Genomic DNA, 16,650 nt, shown 5'->3' with positions numbered 1-16,650 from the left:
CATTTTCCTACAGTTTTACTTTGAGAATGCTTCTATGTATTCCTCCTTCTATCATAAATAACATTTTGTCATTTGTATTTTAAGTTTGATGATGGCGGCTTTGACTTACCAAAATTTAAAGATTGATATAAATGACTCAATCTTTTCATTTATGTATAATTCTTATTCTAAAAAAGAAAATCTTTCCCCAGACTGGTGAGAAAAGTGATCATCAGACTTTCCTTCTAACAGTTTCTGTTATTTTTCTTTGCAACATTTACTAAGTATTTAACACATGAATGTAGAGTGCTAATAGTTTTACATATACTAGCTCACTGAATCCTCACAATCTCCCTACAAGAGATCTTTTATCTTTCTCATAGCTTTCCAGTGAAGGGAAGATTACATTATATGACTAAGGTAACCGTTAATAAGATGCAGAACAGAAATTTAAAGCTAAAGCAATATAAAAGCCATATTTGTTCCACTGTGCTCATATCCATATTAAGACATTTTAATAGAGCTATGCTTGGCTGTAGGGTTCTTTCATATCCTCATCTGAGAAACAACGACCAGTTACTAAAACATGTAACTCCTTAAGTTCAATAAATATTGAAGTTCAATAGTTGCTGAAGTTATTTATAAGTCCTGGTCCACACCCTTGAATCAACTTACATACTTTATGTTCTATGTTTTTTTACAATAATATTGTGGGTATCTGTAAGTGAAAGTATGATAAGCTTGCCACCTGGCTTTCAGACACAGACCAAGTTGGATTTATTCTGTAGAACCAGACTAACAGATTTTATTCGCTCCACATGATAAAATAAAAAGATCTACAGAGTGACTTTCAAAGAATCCACTATAATGATACACTTATGTAGTATCTGTAATCAATGCCCTCTCTCATTTAGTTTTTCATTTGCTCATGTAAATAAAACTGCTCACAAACTAGTGCTTAAATAAAAACACACCAGATTCTTGATAATATTCCTCCTCTCAATGAGTATTAAAAATGTCTTATTTTACTTTATTTAAATTGTTCTGCTTTACTTATGTTATTATTGTAAGCATTCTCAAATTCTTTTTGAAAATAGACAAAGAATAAACAGTATTCATTACAATTAATGTTGCTCAAAGCATTCCTCTGAATTTAGCAAAGTACTATGGCATAATTTTAAGTGTGCTTTTCAAAACAACATAAAATTATGTAGACTGATATTACCTAAGTTGAAAAGAACAAATTAGATGCGGAACACACATACTTTACTACAAATTGGGACTGGAAGAAATCACATTAAAATTTAAACAATGAATTAAGGTTAATTATGTCGAGTGGTTGAGAGCTCAGAAAATTGTGTCTAGAACACCAGCCTTGACATAAGACTTTACATCCAACTAAATCTTGATGACTCCATCTTCAATCTCAAAGTCTATCTTAAAAGAAGACATTAATACTTGACCGATTTTTAAGACTGATTTTATTGTTAATAGAGGAATTAAAAGTTCACACAATTATACTCTTCATATTCTGCTCTGTACATGTTAATAAAAATAAAGCAGTGCCTTATGGATTTGGGTTGTATTTTATTTTGACTTTGATAATTCAACTAAAAATTTGATTTACAAAATTTACAAATGGTAATAGTTTTCCAGAGTCCTACTTAAACTTCCAGAGTTAAGCTATCAAGGATTCCTGGCTTTGGTTTGTTGTGGACCAAACAAAAATTGTTCTTACCTTTACACCCTGAATGAGACCATTCATGAGGAATGTGTGTTGAGGAAACGTTTCATGTAGAACCTACAAAAAGCAAACAAACATCAAGAAAAATTCTAAAGAAAATGAAAGGGAAAGATTTCTGACTCTTGTTAATGGCAGACTAGGTAACTAAACCCTGGAATGAAAAATATTAAGGAATAATGAAATATGGAAAATGTCTTAAAAGTATGAAAAGGTAACAAGATAATGAGGTAAGAACCTAAAAACGTATGCCAAGGATTCAGTTGCTTTAGCTAAAAAAGCACAAACAATTTAGAGGATGTACTGCAAAGAGTTACTCAAACTCAGTTATGAACCTGCAGCCCAGCTTCATGGCATGTACATGGTCCAGGAAACCTCAAACCTTAAATTCAGATTATACTGATCCAGACTGATAGCCTCTCCAGATGTTTAGAAGAAAAAAATCTAAAGTTATTTCTGAAAAGGCCATCACTCCGGCTTCACATCAACCATATATGTACTTTCTCAAATATAATGACAAGGACATAATCAAAGGTAATCAGATACAAAAGTAAATAAGACACCATGAACAAGAAAACAGCAAACAGTACGTAACAAACACTCAAAGACCTCACGTTTTGGAATTATTTAACAGACTTTAAAAATAGCATGCTTACTGTGTTACAAGACATATAAAGTAACCTTGAAACTTTGCAGCAGATTAAAAGAATGAAAGTCTAGAAGAGAAAATACTAAATTAAAAACTCAATGGGTATGTTTAACAAGATTAAACACAGTTTAAGACAGAATAACTGAACCAAAAGGTAGGTTAAGAGAAGTTATCCAGAATGCAGCAGAGGCAAATAGACAGGATATAAGACAGAAAGTAAGAGACACAGAGAAGCCAATAAGAAAGTCTAACAATGTAAACTAGTCCAGTAATAACAGTGAGGCAGAGATAATATTTTAGAAGCCAGTGATTGAGAATGTAGTTGAATCAATGACAGACATCAATGAAGAGATTAAAGCACCTATCAAATTTTAAGCAGTATAAAAAGAAATCCACATTTGCAATCAAATTAAAATTATAGAGAACCATAAAAAAATTCTTTAAAACAGAAATAACAGATTGCTTTCAAAGGAACAACAGTTAGATTATTTCTTAAGACTAACATTTTTGAACTGAGACAAGGAGTGTGCTATTCTATCATCAGGATAGTAAGAAAAATAAAACAAATGCCAATCTAAAATTGTATACCCAGTTAAAATGTCCTCTGACACAAAGGCAAGTATCCACATTTTTTGATTTGGCAAAAACAAGTTTATTAACTTATAGTAATGAGTTTACTAACTTATAGACTCCGCTAATTTGACTTTGTGGATCACAATAAACTGTGGAAAATTCTGAAAGAGATGGGAATACCAGACCACCTGACCTGCCTCTTGAGAAACCTGTATGCAGGTCAGGAAGCAACAGTTAGAACATGACATGGAACAACAGACTGGTTCCAAATAGGAAAAGGAGTACGTCAAGGCTGTATATTGTCACCCTACTTATTTAACTTCTATGTAGAGTACATCATGAGAAACGGTGGGCTGGAAGAAGCACAAGCTGGAATCAAGATTGCCAGGAGAAATATCAGTAACCTCAGATAGGCAGATGACACCACCCTTATGGCAGAAAGTGAAGAGGAACTAAAAAGCCTCTTGATGAAAGTGAAAGAGGAGAGTGAAAAAGTTGGCTTAAAGCTCAACATTCAGAAAACGAAGATCATGGCATCTAGTCCCATCACTTCATGGGAAATAGATGGGGAAACAGTGGAAACAGTGTCAGACTTTATTTTGGGGGGGCTCCAAAATCACTGCAGATGGTGACTGCAGCCATGAAATTAAATGATGCTTACTCCTTGGAAGGAAAGTTATAAGCAACTTAGACAGCATATTAAAAAGCAGAGACATCACTTTGCCAACAAAGGTCCGTCTAGTCAAGGCTATGGTTTTTCCAGTGGTCATGCACTGATGTGAGAGTTGGACTGTGAAGAAAGCTGAGTGCCAAAGAATTCATGCCTTTGAACTGTGGTGTTGGAGAGGACTTTTGAGAGTCCCTTGGACTGCAAGGAGATCCAACCAGTCCATTCTGAAGGAGATCAGCCCTGGGTGTTCTTTGGAAGGAATGATGCTAAAGCTGAAACTCCAGTACTTTGGCCACCTCATGCAAAGAGTTGATTCACTGGAAAAGACCCTGATGCTGGGAGGGACTGGGGACAGGAGGAGAAAGGGACGACAGAGGATGAGATGGCTGGATGGCATCACTGACTTGATGGACGTGAGTTTGAGTGCTGCGATTCATGGGGTCGCAAAAAGTTGGACACGACTGAGTTACTGAACTCAACTGAACTGAACATATTTAAAAAAATACTTTCAAGAGAAGGAAAATTATAGAGGTATAATTAAGGTTCAAGATGCAAAATAAAATAAAGATCATGGAAAATGGTATATAAATGAACAGGGATGCTGCAAAACAAAAATAACAGGTCTTATAGTTTTTATTTTTATTATACAGAAGTAAAATATTTAATTGGATTTTACATAGAGCAGTGTGTACATGACTATGTAAAATGGATAGGCTACAAAGACCTGTTGTATAGCACACGGAACTCTGCTCAATATTATGTGCTTGCCTGCATGGTAGGGAGGTTTGAGGGAGAATGGATACATGTATATGTATGGCTGAATCCTTGCACTATTCACCTGAAACTACCACAACCCTGTTAATCAGTTGGCTATATGCCAATATAAAATGAAAAGCTTGAAGTCTGAAGTAAAAAAAAAAAAAGCTTAGAGAAGGAAATGACAACCCGCTCCAGTATTCTTGCCTGCTAAATCCCATGGCAGAGGAGCCTGGCGGGCTATACAGTTCAAGGGGTCACAAAAAGGCAAACAACTCTTTGTGACTAAACAACGAAAACAGAATACTTAACAATATTCATTTACCTCATTTATGCTAATATGCTGGACATCCTAAAGGAATCTTTAAGGAAATCAACCCTGAATATTCACTGGAAGGACTGACGCGGAAGCTGAAGCTCCAATACTTTGGCTACCTGATGTAAAGAGCTGACTCACTGGAAAAGACACTGATGCTGGGAAATATGGAAGGCAAAAGGAGAAGAGTGAGGCAGAGAATGAAATGGCTGGATAGCATTACCGATTCAATGGAAATGAACTTGGGCAACAATGGGAGACAGTGAGAGACAGGGAGGCCTGGCATGCTGCAGTCCATGGGGTTGCAAAGAGTTGGACATGACTTAACAACTGAACAGTAACATGTTAATATTATATAAAATTAAAGATATGGATTAAGAGTAGACTTTGATAAGTTTACATGTAATGCTATAGAAACCACAAAAATAACAGGAATAGAGTAGAATACTTATAATGTAATAGAAGAAAAAATAGCCTAACTATTCAATGCAAATGAAGGCAAAAAAGAACAAAATGACAACTTAGAACTGCAGTACATAGAAAAAAATAATGAAGTAATTGAATTCACAAAGACTTAATACACCAGTTAAAAGGCAAAAAAAGTGTAGCCTAAAACCAGAATTTGAATCACAAGATTTGGAACCAACGGATAACTTCACTCATACTGGGTTTGCCAAAAAATTCCTTCAGTTTTTAAGTAAAAATAAAAGACACATTTTTCATTTTGCCAAGAACTTTATTGAATAATGTATTTGACATTTTGTTCCACTTATCTTCTACCATTTTCCAGTCAACTTCGTAATTCGATCTTGCCTAAACTTTTTATCTTTTTGAGCAAAGAACTGTCACAGGTGGCTTCTACAGTCTTTCAGGGAATTCAAATTTTTTTTCCATTAAGATAATTTTGTATAGACTGAAATAAGTCAAAATCTGAAAGTGCAACATCTGGTGAACACAGTGGATGAATCAGAACTTCCCAGCCAAGTTATAACAATTTTTGCCTGGTCATCAAAGAAACATGCATTATTCTGATGGAATATTAAGCATTTTCTGTTGACTAATTTTGGATGCTTTTCATTGTGTGCTTTCAGTTGGTCTCAATGGGCGCAGTACTTGCTGGAATTAATTGTCTGGTTTTCCATATAGAGTCCATAATAAAGGACTTCCTACCAATCCCACCACATACATGACATCACCTTCTTTGGATGAAGACCAGCCTTCAGTATGGTTGGTGGTGGTTCATTTCATTTGCCCAGCAATCTTTTCCATTTCACATTATTGTACAGTATCCACTTTTCATTGTCCATCACAATTTTAAAAACTGGTATATTTTTGTTACATATAAGTTAAGAATCCAGTGTGCAAATACAGTCAAGAAGGGCTTTTCTTTTGCTTAACTTGTGTGGAACCCAAACATCAAAGTGACTGACATAACCAAGCTGGTGCAAATGATTTTCAATGCCTGGTTTTGGATATTGAGTATGTTGGCTCTCTCCCACGTGGTATAACATTGACTTTACCATCCAGCAAGAAATCTCCAGTATGAAACTTGGCAAGCCACTTTTGATACATTCAACAGTCACAGCACCTTTTCCATATACTGCTCTTTTTTCTGTGTTTCAGTTGTTTTTACCTTTCTTGAAATAGTAAAGCATAATATGTCAAAAAAATGTTGCTTTTTTCCTTCCACCTTCAATATTAAAATGGCTACAAAAAAATTCATCAATTTTGATTTTTTTTCCAAAAATTCATGCTGCTATGACAACCACCACAATACAATTTTACAAAACTTTCTAATGAAGTTAAAAGCAACTAAATGGAACTAGATAAAAATGGATAAACTGAACTTTTGCATAAACTAAGATCCCATAATGTTTAGCCAGAAAAAGAAAATCAAGCACATGAACATCAAGACATGTACAGAATGTTTATAGCAGCATTGTAGGAACAATGGAAAACTAGAAACAAATATTCATAAATTGCACTAACAGTGCACAATAGAAAAAAGGAAGCCCCAGAAGACAACATGAATGTTATACATTATGCCCTTTTTAGAAGTTCAAAAATAACCAGAATCAAATAACACAGACACATCCGTGTATTTATATATACAATAATGTGATCTAAATCTAGAAAGTAATCAAGCAAATGACAAAAAAAAAATTCAGAATTGTAGTTAACTTTGTGGATGAGGAGTAGGGAAAGAGATAGGCAAAGAGGACACTGAAATAAACTGTTATTGGGTTATGCATGGGTTCATCAGTATTCAACACATCCTTAAAAACTATACTGCAGCAATAAATTTTAAAAACAAAATAAGATGGATAAAACAAATGGGGGATGAATGTTTAATTAAATGTTTCATTCCATGAATGAAACAAATCTATGTATCATGAAGACAGTTATGATTAATCTATTTCTATGCACCTGAAATCCTATGAATTACAAAAACAGAGGGAAGGAAAGAGTGACTAGCCTCTAACTTTAGAAAGTTTACCTCCACAGATTTTTCAAAAAATGAAATTAAGATGTATCCATAGAAATGATTTCAAATCTATCCCTTAATAACATAATTTTTATAGGTTAGAAAAGATTTGCCATCGCAGCTAGTGGCATTTGAACTCTACTCACTGTACTGAAAAACAAACAAAAAAAAAATAGAAAAGATAAAGGACAACAAGTAACTCAAGTGCAAAATAAGTTTTCAGAAAAATCTTTTCTAATAACAAATTTCATCGAATAGAGATACAGAAATCTTCAAAGGGAATACTAATCAATATTAGAACTGTTTAATGATTTATCATATGCATTATAGAAATATGGTAAAATAGCAGAACATAACAGTATACTTTTAAAAAATGTTTCTCTGATCCCAGGTGTGTCAAAAATATTTTCTGATAAGAAAAATGTTTCTTTTATCCAGTCTTTTAGCCCCACTTTTTCCCTATTATACACTGTCAGACCAAGGCTGAGAGCTTAACAGGTATTTTTCAAACTCCCTTTCTCTATGGGTTTCAGGGGACTGCTGGTGAACACTACACCAGTAACTCCAGGACTGCCTTCACTCTGTCAAAGGGACAGTAATTCTGTTCACCTCTGCTGCCTCCAGCTTAATCCTCACCTTGCAGACCTCTGGTGTCCCCTAAAACAGTTCTACATTCAAGATGATCCAAATATGCATTCATTTATGCAGGTAATGTATCTAGCATAAAGAAATTAAATCTTTAATTTGGCAAGACCATATCCATGTCAATCTTAAAGGAAATCAACCCTAAATATTCACTGGAAGGACTGATGCTGAAGCTTAAACTCCGATACTTTGGCCACTTGATACAAAGAGCTGACTCACTGAAAAAGACTGATGCTGGGAAAGACTGAGGGCAAGAAAAGGGAGTGAAAGAAGATGAGATGGTTGGATGGTATCACCAACTCAATGGACAGGAGTGTGTGCAAATGTGAAGGACAGAGAAGCCTGGTGTGCTGCAGTTCATGGCGTTCCAAAGAGCTGGACACAACTGAGAAACCAACAACAACATATCCATGTATGAATGACAGAACATGGATTTACTGAACTGCATATTAGAATATATAGTTCTACAGGAATTAGATACAGGAGATCAGCCCTGGGATTTCTTTGGAAGGAATGATGCTGAAGCTGAAACTCCAGTACTTTGGCCACCTCATGAGAAGAGTTGACTCATTGGAAAAGACTCTGATGCTGGGAGGGATTGAGGGCAGGAGGAGAAGGGGATGACAGAGGATGAGATGGCTGGATGGCATCACTGACTTGATGGACGTGAGTCTGAGTGAACTCTGGGAATTGGTGATGGACAGGGAGGCCTGGCGTGCTGCAATTCATGGGGTCGCAAAGAGTCGGACACGACTGAACGACTGAACTGAACTGAAATGAGCAGCAGGCATGGCAGGGCAATGGAATTTCTGGCAGTATAAGAAACTGTTTCTGGGTAATAAAGCAATGATGTAGGCAGTTCTTCTAAAATTTTTTAATATGTGCTTTTTAAAACTTTCCTACTTTTTCCTATTAAAAAAAGATAATGAAATAGTAAAGTTTTATTAAAGAAATACGTAAAACAAAACAAGTCAATAGTTTATTTTCTACTAAGCTAAGGACTAAACCTTTATAAAATAAAGCAGCTATAAAGAAAATGGAAAAATTTTCCAAACTTTTCAAATTCAAAAAATTTTTTCAGTATATAAATAATTATACTACAAAAGACAGTAACTGTTATCACAACAAACCTAATGCTAGGACTTTTCTGGTGGTCCAGTGGTTGAGAATCCACCTGCCAATGCAGGGGACGTGGGTTTGATGCCTGATCCAGGGAGATTCCACATGCTGTCAGGAAACTAAACCTGTGTGCCACAACTACAGAAGCCTGCATGCTCTAGAGCCTGTGCTCTGCAACAAGAGATGCTGCTGCAATGAGAAGCTGGCATGCTGCAACTAGAAAAAGCCTGCACTGCAAGTAGAAAAAGCCTGCATAGCAACAAAGACTCAGCACAGCAAAATAATAATAATAATAATTTTAATTAATTAATTTTTAAAAAGTATACTGACTTTCAGGTCAACATGGTGGAGTAGAAAGACCAGCGTGCAACTCCTGTGAGAGCACCAAAACTGAAACTAGCTGTTAAAAACCATCGACAGGAGAACACTGGAACCCACCAAAAAAAAGATACCCCATGTCTAAAGACAAAGAAAAAGCCACAAGGAGGTGCCAGGAGGGGCTCAGTTGTGATAAAATCAAATCCTATACCTGTCAGGTGGGTGACCCACAAACTGGTGACAGTAATACCAAGGAAGTTCTCCCACTGTTGTGAAGGTTTAGAACTCCGCATCAGTCTTCCTAACCTGGGATCTGGCAAAGGAACTGGGAATCCCCAGGGAGTCTGACTTTGAAGACCAGCAGGATTTGATTACAGGGCTTCCACAGGACTGGGGGAAACAGACTGTGCTCCTAGAGGGCAGAAACAAAACCTTGTGTGCACCAAGACCTAGGGGAAAGGAGCAGTGACCCCACTGGAGGCTGAACCAGAGCTACCTGCTAGTGTTGGAGGGCCTCCTGTTGAGGCGTGGGTCAGCAGGGCCTCACCGTGGGAATGGGGGCACTGGCAGCAGCAGTCCTGGAAATGGACCCTTGGTATAAGTCCTCCTGGAGGTTGCCACTAACCCTACCAGAGAGGTGGCTAGCCTCAGGCTAAAAAACAAACAGGGAAGGAGCACAACTCCACCACCCATCAGCAGACAACTGAATTAAAGTTTTATCGAGCATGGCCCTGCCCACCATTGCAAGACCCAGTTTTCCCAGCCAGTCTATCCCGTCAGGAAGCTTATACAAGCCTCTTAGCCAACTTCATTAGAGGGCAGAGAGAAGAAACAAGAATAATCACAACTCTACAGCTGCTAGAAGAAAAACCACATTATAGAAAGTTAATCAGCATGAAAAAGCATAAAGTTATGTCCCAGATTAAGGGACAAGATAAAACACCAGAAAAACAACTAAATGAAGATAGGCAAGGAGGCCTGGAGTGCTGTAGTCCATGGGGTCACAAAGAGTCTGACATGACTGAGCAACTGAACTGAACCTTCCAGAGAGAGAACTGAGAATAAAGATAGTGAAGATGATCCAGGATATTGGGAAAACAATGGAGAAGATGCAGGAAGTGTTTGCCAAAGACCTGGAAGAATTGAAGAACAAAATAACAGATGAACAAAAAACTAGAAGGAACCGATAGCCAAATAACGGAGGTAGGAAAATGGATAGATGACCTGGAGGACAGAATGGTCAAAATCACTGCCACAGAACAGACTACAGAAAAAAGAATGAAGAGACCTCTGGGACAACAATTAACACACCAACATTCACATTATAGGTTGTCTCAGAAGGAGGCGAGAGAGAGAAAGGACCCAAGAAAATATTTGAAGAAATATTAGCTGCAAACTTTCTTAACATGGGAAAGGAAATCGTCAAGTCCAGGCAACACACAAAGTCTAAGGCAGGATAAACCAAAGGAGGAAAACACACAGCAATCAATATGACAAAAATTAAAAGCAAAGATAAAATATTAAAAGCAACAAGGGTAAAATAACAAATAACATACAAGGGAACTTGCACAAGGTTATAAGCTAGTTTCTCAATAGAAACTATACAAGCTAGCAGGGAAGGGCATGATATATTTAAAGTGATGAAAGAGAAGCACCTACCATCAAGACTACTCTACCCGGCAAGACTCTTATTCAGATTAGTGATCACCATCATGATTATCTGGGTCATGAAGATCTTTTTTGTACAGTTATCCTGTGTATTCTTGCCACCTCTTCTTAATATCTTCTCCTTCTGTTAGGTCCATACTATTTCTGTCCTTTATCGAGCCCATCTTTGCATGAAATGTCCCCTTGGTATCTCTAATTTTCTTGAAGAGATCTCTAGTCTTTCCCATTCTATTGTTTTCCTCTATTTCTTTGCATTGATATCTGAGGAAGGCTTTCTTATCTCTCCTTGTTATTCTTTGGAACTCTGCGTTCAAACGGGTATATCTTTCCTTTTCTCCTTTGCTTTTCACTTCTCTTCTTTTCACAGCTATTTGTACGGTCTCCTCAGACAGCCATTTTGCTTTTTTTGCATTTCTTTTTCTTGGGGATGATCTTGATCCCTGTCTCCTGTACAATGTCATGAACCTCCATCCATAGTTCATCGGGCACTCTATCAGATCTAGTCCCTTAAATCTATTTCTCACTTCCACTGTATAATTGTAAGAGATTTGATTTAGGTCATACCTGAATGGTCTAGTGGTTTTCCCTACTTTCTTCAATTTAAGTCTGAATTTGGCAATAAAGAGTTCATGTTCTGAGCCACAGTCAGCTCCCGGTCTTTTTGCTGACTGTATAGAGCCTCTCCATCTTCAGCTACAAAGAATATAATCAATCTGATTTTGGTGTTGACCATCTGGTGATGTCCGTGTGTAGAGTCTTCTCTTGTATTGTTGGAAGAAGGTGTTTGCTATGACCAGTGCATTCTCTTGGCAAAACTCTATTAGCCTTTGCCCTGCTTCATTCCATACTCCAAGGCCAACTTTGCCTGTTACTCTAGGTGTTTCTTGACTTCCTACTTTTGCATTTTAGTCCCCTATAATGAAAAGGACATCTTTTTTGGGTGTTAGTTCTAAAAGGTCTTATAGGTCTTCATAGAACCGTTCAGCTTCTTCAGCGTTACTGGTTGGGGCATAGGCATGGATTATTGTGATATTGAATGGCTTGCCTCGAAACAAACAGAGGTCATTCTGTCGTTTTTGACATTGTATCAAATTCTGCATTTCAGACTCTTTTGTTGACCATGATGTCTACTCTATTTCTTCTAAGGGATCCTTGCCCATAGAAGTAGATATAATGGTCATCTGAGTTAAATCGACCCATTCCAGTCCATTTTAGTTCGTTGATTCCTAGAGTGTCGATGTTCACTCTTGCCATCTCCCATTTGACCACTTTCAATTTGCCTTGATTCATGGACCTGACATTCCAGGTTCCTATGCGATATTGCTCTTTACAGCATCAGACCTTGCTTCTATCACCAGTCACACCCACAACTGGGTATTGTTTTTGCTTTGGCTCGATCCCTTCATTCTTTCTGGAGTTATTTCTCCACTGATCTCCAGTAGCATATTGGGCACTTACTGACCTGGGGAGTTCCTCTTTCAGTATCCTATCATTTTGCCTTTTCATACTGTTCATGGGGTTCTCAAGCAAGAATACTGAAGTGGTTTGCCATTCCCTTCTCCAATGGACCACATTCTGTCAGACCTCTCCACCATGACCCATCTGTCTTGGGTGGCCCCACACAGCATGGCTTAGTTTCATTTAGTTAGACAAGGCTTGGTCTGTGTTATCAGACTGGCTAGTTTTCTGTGATTATGGTTTCAGTGTGTCTGCCCTCTGATGCCTTCTCGCAACATCTACTGTCTTACTTGGGTTTCTCTTACCTTGGACGTGGGGTATCTCTTCACGGCTGCTCCAGCAAAGTGCAGCCGCTGCTCCTTACCTTGGAAGATGGGTATCTCCCATCACAGGGGACTGGAATGCAAAAGTTGGAAGTCAAGAGATACCTGGATAAACAGGCAAGTTTGTCCTCGGAGTACAAAATGAAGCAGGGCAAAGGCTAATAGAGTTTTGCCAAGAGAATGCACTAGTTATAGCAAACACCCTCTTCCAACAACACAAGACAAGACTATATACATGGACTTCACCAGATGGTCAATACCAAAATCAAACTGATTATATTCTTTGTAGCTGAAGATGGAGAAGCTCTATACAGTCAGCAAAAAGAAGACTGGGAGCTGACTGTGGCTCAGATCATGAACTCCCTATTGCCAATTTCAGGCTTAAATTGAAGAACGTAGTAGGGAAAACCACTAGACCATTCAGGTATGACCTAAATCAAATCCCTTATGATTTTATACAGTGGAAGTGACAAATAAGTTAAAGGGATTAGATCTGGTAGACAAAGTGACTGAAGATCTATGGACGGAGGGCCATGACACTGTATAGGAGGCACTGATTAAGACCATCCCCAAGAAAAAGAAATGCAAAAAGGCATAATGGTTTTCTGAGGAGGCCTTACAAATAACTGAGAAAACAAGAGAAGCAAAAGGCAAAGCAGAAAAGGAAAGATATACTCATCTGTATGCAGAGTTCCAAAAACAGCAAAGAGAGATAAGAAAGCCTTCCCAAGTGATCAATGCAAAGAAATAGAGAAAAACAATACAATGAGAAAGACTAGAGATCTCTTCAAGAATATCAGAGATACCAAGGGAATAATTCATGCAAGAATGGGCCCAATAAAGGACAGAAACAGCAAGGACTGAACAAAGCTATGTTTTTTCTAGTAGTCAGTCATGTATGGATGTGAGAGTTGAATCATAAAGAAAACTGAGCACCAAATAATTGATGCTTTTGAGCTGTGGTGTTGGAGAAGACTCTTGAGAGTCCCTTGGACTGCAAGGAGATCAAACCAGTCAATCCTAAAGAAAATCAGTACTGAATATTCATTGGAATGACTGATGCTGAAGCTAAAGCTCCAATACTTTAGCCACCTGATGCAAAGCACTGACTCATTGGAAAAGGGTACGACAGAGGATGAGATGGCTGGAAGCGATCACCAACTCAATGGACGTGATAAGCAAGCTCTGGGCATTGGTGATGGACAGGGAAGCCTGGCTGCTGCAGACCATGGGTCACAAAGAGTTGGACATGACTGAGCAACTGAACTGAACAGCCTAGTGGTTTTCCCTACTTCCTTCAATTTAAGCCTGAATTATGCAATAAAGAGCTCATGATCTGAGCCACAGTCAACTCCATGTTTTGTTTTTGCTGACTGTATAGAACTTCTCCAATTTTGGCTGCAAAGAACATAATCAACCGGATTTCCATACTGACCATTTGGTGATGTCCATGTGTAGAGTCATCTCTTGGGTTGTTGGAAAGGGTGTTTGCTATGACCAGTGTGTTCTCTTGGCAAAAGTCTGTTAATCTTTCTTGTGCTTCATTTTGTACTCCAACACCAAACTTGACAGTTACTCCAGGTATCTCTTGACTTCCTACTTTTGCATTTCAATTTCCAATAGTGAAAAGGACATCTCTTTCTGGTGTTAGTTCTAGAAGATCTTGTAGGTCTTCATAGAAGTGGTCAACTTCTTTCACATCATTGGTTGGGACACACACTTGGATTACTGTGATGTTGAATAAGGCTTGCCTTGGAAACAAACTGAGATTATTCTGTTGTTTTTGAGACTGCATCCAAGTACTGCATTTCCAAGAGCTAATCCATTTCTTCTAATGGATTCTTGCCTATAGTAGTAGATATGATGATCATCTGAATTAACTTCATCCATTCCTGTTCACATTCATTCAGTAAATCCTAACATGTCAATGTTCAATCTTGCCATCTCCTGGTTACCCACATCTAATTTATCTTAATTCATGCATCTAACATTCCAGATCCCTATGCAATATTTATTGTATTTATTGGACTTTCTTTCAGCACCAGACACATTCAAAGCTGAACGTCATTCCCGCTTCGGCCCAGCCACTTCATTCTTACTGCAGTTATCAGTAATTGACCTTCACTCTTCTGCAGTAGTATATTGGACACCTTCCAATTTGGGTGGCCATCTTTTTGCCTTTTTATACTGTCCCTGGGGTTCTCCAGGCAAGAATACTGTTCAGTTCAGTTCAATTGCTCAGTTGCATCCGACTCTTTGTGACCCCATGAATTGCAGCACGCCAGGTCTCCCTGTCCATCACCAACTTCCAGAGTTCACTCAAACTCATGTCCATCAAGTCGGTGATGCCATCCAACCATCTCATCTGTTGTCCCCTTCTCTTCCTGCCCCCAATCCCTCCCAGCATCAGAGTCTTTTCCAATGAGTCAACTCTTTGCATGAGGTGGCCAAAGTATTGGAGTTTCAGCTTCAGCATCATTCCTTCCAAAGAAATCCCAGGGCTGATCTCCTTCAGAATGGACTGGTTGCATTTCCTTGCAGTCCAAGGGACTCTCAAGAGTCTTCTCCAACACCACAGTTCAAAAGCATCAATCCTCCGGCGCTCAGCTTTCCTCACAGTCCAACTCTCACATCCATACATGACTGCTGGAAAAACCATAGCCTTGACTAGATGGACCTTAGTCGGCAAAGTAATGTCTCTGCTTTTGAATATGCTATCTAGGTTGGTCATCACTTTTCTTCCAAGGAGTAAGCGTCTTTTAATTTCATGGCTGCAGTCACCATCTGCAGTGATTTTGGAGCCCCAAAAAATAAAGTCTGACACTGCTTCCACTGTTTCCCCATCTACTTCCCATGAAGTGATGGGACCAGATGCCATGATCTTCGTTTTCTGAATCTTGAGCTTTAGGCTCAAGGAGATTTTCACTCTCCTCTTTCTTTTCCATCAAGAGGCTTTTTAGTTCTTCTTCACTTTTTGCCATAAGGGTGGTATCATCTGCATATCTGAGGTTATTGGTATTTCTCCTGGCAATCCTGATTTCAGCTTGTGCTTCTTCTAGCCCAGCATTTCTCATGTTGTATTCTGCATATAAGTTAAATTAATGGGCTGACAATATACAGCCTTGACATACTCCTTTTCCTATTTGGAATCAGTGGGTTGCAATTTTCTTCTCCAGTGGACGACGTTCTGTCAGAGCTCTTCACTATATCCTGTCCATCTTGGGTAGCCATGCAGTGCATGGCTCATAAATTTATGGAGTTACACAAGCCTCTTTGACACAGCAAGGTTGTGATCCATGAAGGGAAAACAAACATACATACATACATGTAAAAAAAAAAAAACAAACTTATATACAGAATATATAAAGAAATCTTACACATAGTGAAAAAAGAATAGACAACACAATTATTTAAAATGGATGAAATACTTGAGCTGACACTTCACAAACATAGTCACAAGACAAATATATAAAAAGGATATAAACTTCATCGATCATTAGGAAGATGGAAAATAAGGCCACACTGTACACATCAGAATCATTAACAATGAAATACCATATGTGGGTGAAGATGTAGAGCCTGGTTTACTGGAGGGTAAATTGATTTAACCACTCTGGAAAATTTTGGCAGTATATTGCAAACTGAACGAAACTCTGCAGTTTATTCTTAGGTAGAAACAAGAAAAAAAAACATATACACAGTCACCAACAGACATATACAGGAAATACCATAAAGCCAGTATGCGTAATAGGCAAACACAGGGAACCCAAATGTCCATCAACAAAAGAATGGATTTCTGTGGTTTGCCAAAAGGAATCTCAGGACTCAGAAACTGTTGCATTCACAGTTACAATTTAACAAAAGGATATATATAGCTCAGAACTGCAAAAACACTGTTGTTGCCTGAAGTTGAATAGCTTAATAAGTAAGTGCTTCTCAGTTTGTTGTGT

The 16,650-nt window shown here is 38.0% G+C and overlaps 1 protein-coding gene across 1 annotated transcript in view; it reads right to left on the bottom strand.

Moving 5' to 3' along the window:
* The window catches only part of MFSD14B (major facilitator superfamily domain containing 14B), a 123,077-nt gene that overhangs the window by 46,936 nt on the left and 59,491 nt on the right, over positions 1 to 16,650 (bottom strand). Inside the window, exon 3 of the mRNA XM_068974114.1 lies at positions 1,718 to 1,780. Within this exon, the coding sequence (XP_068830215.1) occupies positions 1,718 to 1,780 (63 nt within the window). The remainder of the gene's footprint in view (positions 1 to 1,717; positions 1,781 to 16,650) is intronic.

Source organism: Capricornis sumatraensis, chromosome 6 (assembly GCF_032405125.1).
Source record: "Capricornis sumatraensis isolate serow.1 chromosome 6, serow.2, whole genome shotgun sequence".
In the NCBI taxonomy this organism is placed as follows: domain Eukaryota; kingdom Metazoa; phylum Chordata; class Mammalia; order Artiodactyla; family Bovidae; genus Capricornis; species Capricornis sumatraensis.
The sequence above is the reverse complement of the archived record's forward strand: the minus strand, read 5'-3'. Positions and strand labels throughout refer to the sequence as shown.